At 34.6% G+C, this 3,574-nt stretch overlaps 1 protein-coding gene across 1 annotated transcript in view; it reads left to right on the forward strand.

Annotated features, from left to right (window-relative positions):
- LOC100954911 (NKG2-A/NKG2-B type II integral membrane protein-like) overlaps positions 1–3,323 on the forward strand; it is a gene marked incomplete at its 3' end in the record, with an annotated part of 3,537 nt that extends 214 nt beyond the window's left edge. Inside the window, exons 2-5 of the mRNA XM_003803750.1 lie at positions 599–694; positions 1,449–1,502; positions 2,004–2,155; positions 3,223–3,323. Of these exons, the coding sequence (XP_003803798.1) occupies positions 599–694; positions 1,449–1,502; positions 2,004–2,155; positions 3,223–3,323 (403 nt within the window). The remainder of the gene's footprint in view (positions 1–598; positions 695–1,448; positions 1,503–2,003; positions 2,156–3,222) is intronic.
- Between the last annotated feature and the right edge of the window lie 251 nt (positions 3,324–3,574).

Raw genomic sequence — 3,574 nt, forward strand, 5'->3', positions numbered from 1 at the left:
AGAGTCTCATTATGTTGCCCTCGGTAGAGTGTGGTGGCATCACAGCTCACAGCAAGCTCAAACTCTTGGGCTTAAGAAATTCTCTTGCCTCAGCCTCCTGAGTAGCTGGGACTACAGGCAGCCACCACAACGCCCGGCTATTTTTTGGTGGCAGTTGTCATTTTTAGGAGGCCCGGGCGGGGCTTGAATCCACCGCCTTCAGTGTATGTGGCCAGCGTCCTAAGCTCTTAATAGCTCCTCAATACAACTGTTCCAGGATGGCCATTTGTAGTGCAGGAGTGTGGGGAGAGAGCAGGGCGTGCTCACATAGTTTTATTCATGAAGATCAGAGTTGTTCTAAGTTTACATATATATTTTAATACGAAATATACAGACAAATTTTGCTCACATGTTGTTGAAATCTGTAGTCTTTGTCCAACAACTTACGGGGCATGACATTTACTGAGCATGTAGTGGTATATTCTCAGAGAAAGTTTCCCGTGATATATGTGGGTTTGGTGATTCTCTGTGTATCTGGGGTCTCTTGGGTCTCTTGTACATATTCTAACAAACTGTCCCCATCTCTCCTTTCTCAGTGTTTCTGTTTCTCTCCCGGCAGGTTTACCATTCCCTCCAGAGAAGCTCATTGCTGGGATCCTGGGAATCCTCTCTCTTGTCTTACTGCTCACTGTGATAACCACACATGTCATTCCCTGTAAGTATGTTTTGTTTTGGAAGAATTGTTGAAAGTACTTACAAAAATTGCATAAGATCAAGTCATAGAATTCTCATTTTTAAGTATATTTTGGACTAAATGAGAAATAATTATTCAAATTTTTTCAAAATTATAATAAAAGAATATTGCAAAAAGTATTTGCTTTTAATTATATGTATATATTAAAATTTCATGGGGGTGCCTGGACCTCATTGGTTAGGGCGCCAGCCACATGCTCCTTGGCTGATGGGTTGGAACACAGTGGGGCCTGCTAACCAATAAAAAACAAACAACAACAACAAAAACCAGCAGGTGTTTTGGTGGGCACCTGTAATCCCAGCTACTAGGGAGGCTGAGGCAAGAGGATCACTTAGCCAAGTGTTGGAAGTTGCTATAAGCTATGACACCATGGCACTCTACCAAGAGTGACAGGGGGAGACTTTGACTCAATAAAAAAAAAAAAAAATCATAGCACAGACATTTTAGGAGTCTGAAATGCTTACTGAGAAATAGAAATTAATTTTTGAAAGTGGTTAAATCAAATAATTCAACATATGAAGTACACAGAAGTGGTAATTTGGTTTTGTAGGCTCTGAAAATATTTTTTCCCTCAAACCTTCTTTACTTCATTTTTTCTGGCTAAAATCAGTTTTATCAAAGACAATTCTAAGTGATATACCATATTTCCAAGACTAAAATTAATGTGAGTTATTTAGATACTAGTTTTTAATAAGGATTACTTACATTTTTCTAGCTCCAATAGTACAGACGCAGAACAATACTTCGCAGAACATAGGAACTGAGAAAGGTACTGATATTAGTCATTTTATATTTTGTTTTGATCTTTGGCTGTGCAAAAATGATAATAGATATTTTAAGGGTAATAAAATATTGAACAATAAATATGCAGAGATAAAGGTAATGGGGGGCATTCTCTTATCTTCAATAATTAGTATAAATATTAATTTGAAATTGCTACACCCTCTTTTTGCTATTGGAATCAAATTGCTACTGCTACCATTTGGCAACAGTTAAATCACTTTGATTTTCCAAGAAAAGTAGTTTTGTCAATTATTTTTCAGACATTTGAAGGGTGGGTTTTTTGTTTGATGTGTTTCTTCCTATTACAATATAATTGGGGAATGAGAGGCTGATGCTTTTCTGTGCATATGGATGAGTGCTTTTCTTTAATATATTTATGAGGATGTAAAGACAGGTACACACATTTTTGTACCTTTGAAAATGTGTAAACTAATAATCATTTTTAAAAATCTTATTGTGGAGATAGTAATTCATAATTTTTCCTTAGCATATCACTGTTGTCATTGTCCAGAGGAGTGGTTCACATATTCCAGCAATTGTTATTACGTTGGTAAGGAATACAAAACTTGGAGTGAGAGTGTGACGGCCTGTGCTTCTAAGAACTCCACTCTGCTTTACATAGATAGTGAAGAAGAAATGGTAAGATGTTACATGTTTCAAACATTTTAGTAGAAGCTTATTTCAGCCAATTTTACATTTGTAGAATTCATCATATTCTTGTACATATTTTAGCTTAATTATTTACAGTTCTATACATTATTCTGCTGTGTGACTTCACCGTGCATTATTTATTTCTATTCATAAGCTAATGTATATTTAAGTATTATATTGTTGCTCATGGAAAATGATGCTTCTATAAATGCTTTTATTCTGAATTAAATTTTGTAATTTAATTGTACAATGTATAAACACATCATGAATATACAAATTTATCACAGAGTGAATGGACACCTATAATACACATCAGATAACAAAATGGGGGTTTCTAGCCCCAGTAGCCCTGCTCATGTGAATGGTCTCATCACTTCTCCTCCCTCCTTCACAAACCACTGTCCTGAATTTTGACGTTACAAACTTTGCCAGTTTTTGAATTTTCATAAGTGATAATATGCACTTTCATGTCTGTCTCCTTTTATCCTGTGTGATATTCGTGTACTTCACCCATAGTAATGCAGTGAGCTTAATTTGTTAACTTTCACTACAGTATTATTCACATGCCCTCAGGGACACTGAGGCTCCCCAGATGGAGCACAAATCAGTATTTTTGGCTTCTATGTCTCTTATTTCCTGAATGGCACCCCTTTCAATTCCTTTCAAAATTCCAACTCAGAGAAACATAGTAGAAATATACTTGAGTTTATATTAGCTTCGGGAGAATGTAGTATCTGGAAATTTATTTAAATTCCTACTTTATTGGCTTTGCCAACATGAGTTCCTATTAAATTTCAAGGATCATAATTTTCAAAACTAATATAAGAGGAATGAAATTACTAAGTATTAAGTGTTTAAGAGTTCATGTTAAGCCAAAATTACACATGCTTGTGAAAGTTTTTACTAACATATAAAGTGGTTTTCAACTTTAATATTGCTTAAGATATTTTGTTTTGACAATTATAGATCTAATGAAAGAACACAGTACTTGCACTTTTAAATATTTGTAAAATCTTCAATAATTATTTAAATATAGAATATTTATGTTCCTGTAGAAATTTCTGGCTTCCCTGTCACTTTGGTCATGGGTTGGAGTCTTTCGTCAGAACAGTAGTCATCCATGGGTGTCAAAAAATGGCTCAACTTTCAAATTTAAGTAAGTATTTTCAATGGTGTTGTTTAGTAGGAAAATTATAAACAGGAGAAATACAGTAGACTAATATAAGTACATTTAAATTGAATTACAGACATGAAGAAGATGTTGAAAGTTGGTGAAATGTTGACATAATTATTAAAGAATAGACCACAGTAGGCTCCCCTTATCAATGGTTTCACTATCTGTATTTTGATGTAGTCAACTATGGTCAGAATATTTTGAAATGAAAATTTGAGAAAAAAATATTCTAC

Source organism: Otolemur garnettii, unplaced genomic scaffold (assembly GCF_000181295.1).
Source record: "Otolemur garnettii isolate 467f Iridium unplaced genomic scaffold, OtoGar3 scaffold00542, whole genome shotgun sequence".
NCBI classification, from domain to species: Eukaryota; Metazoa; Chordata; class Mammalia; order Primates; family Galagidae; genus Otolemur; species Otolemur garnettii.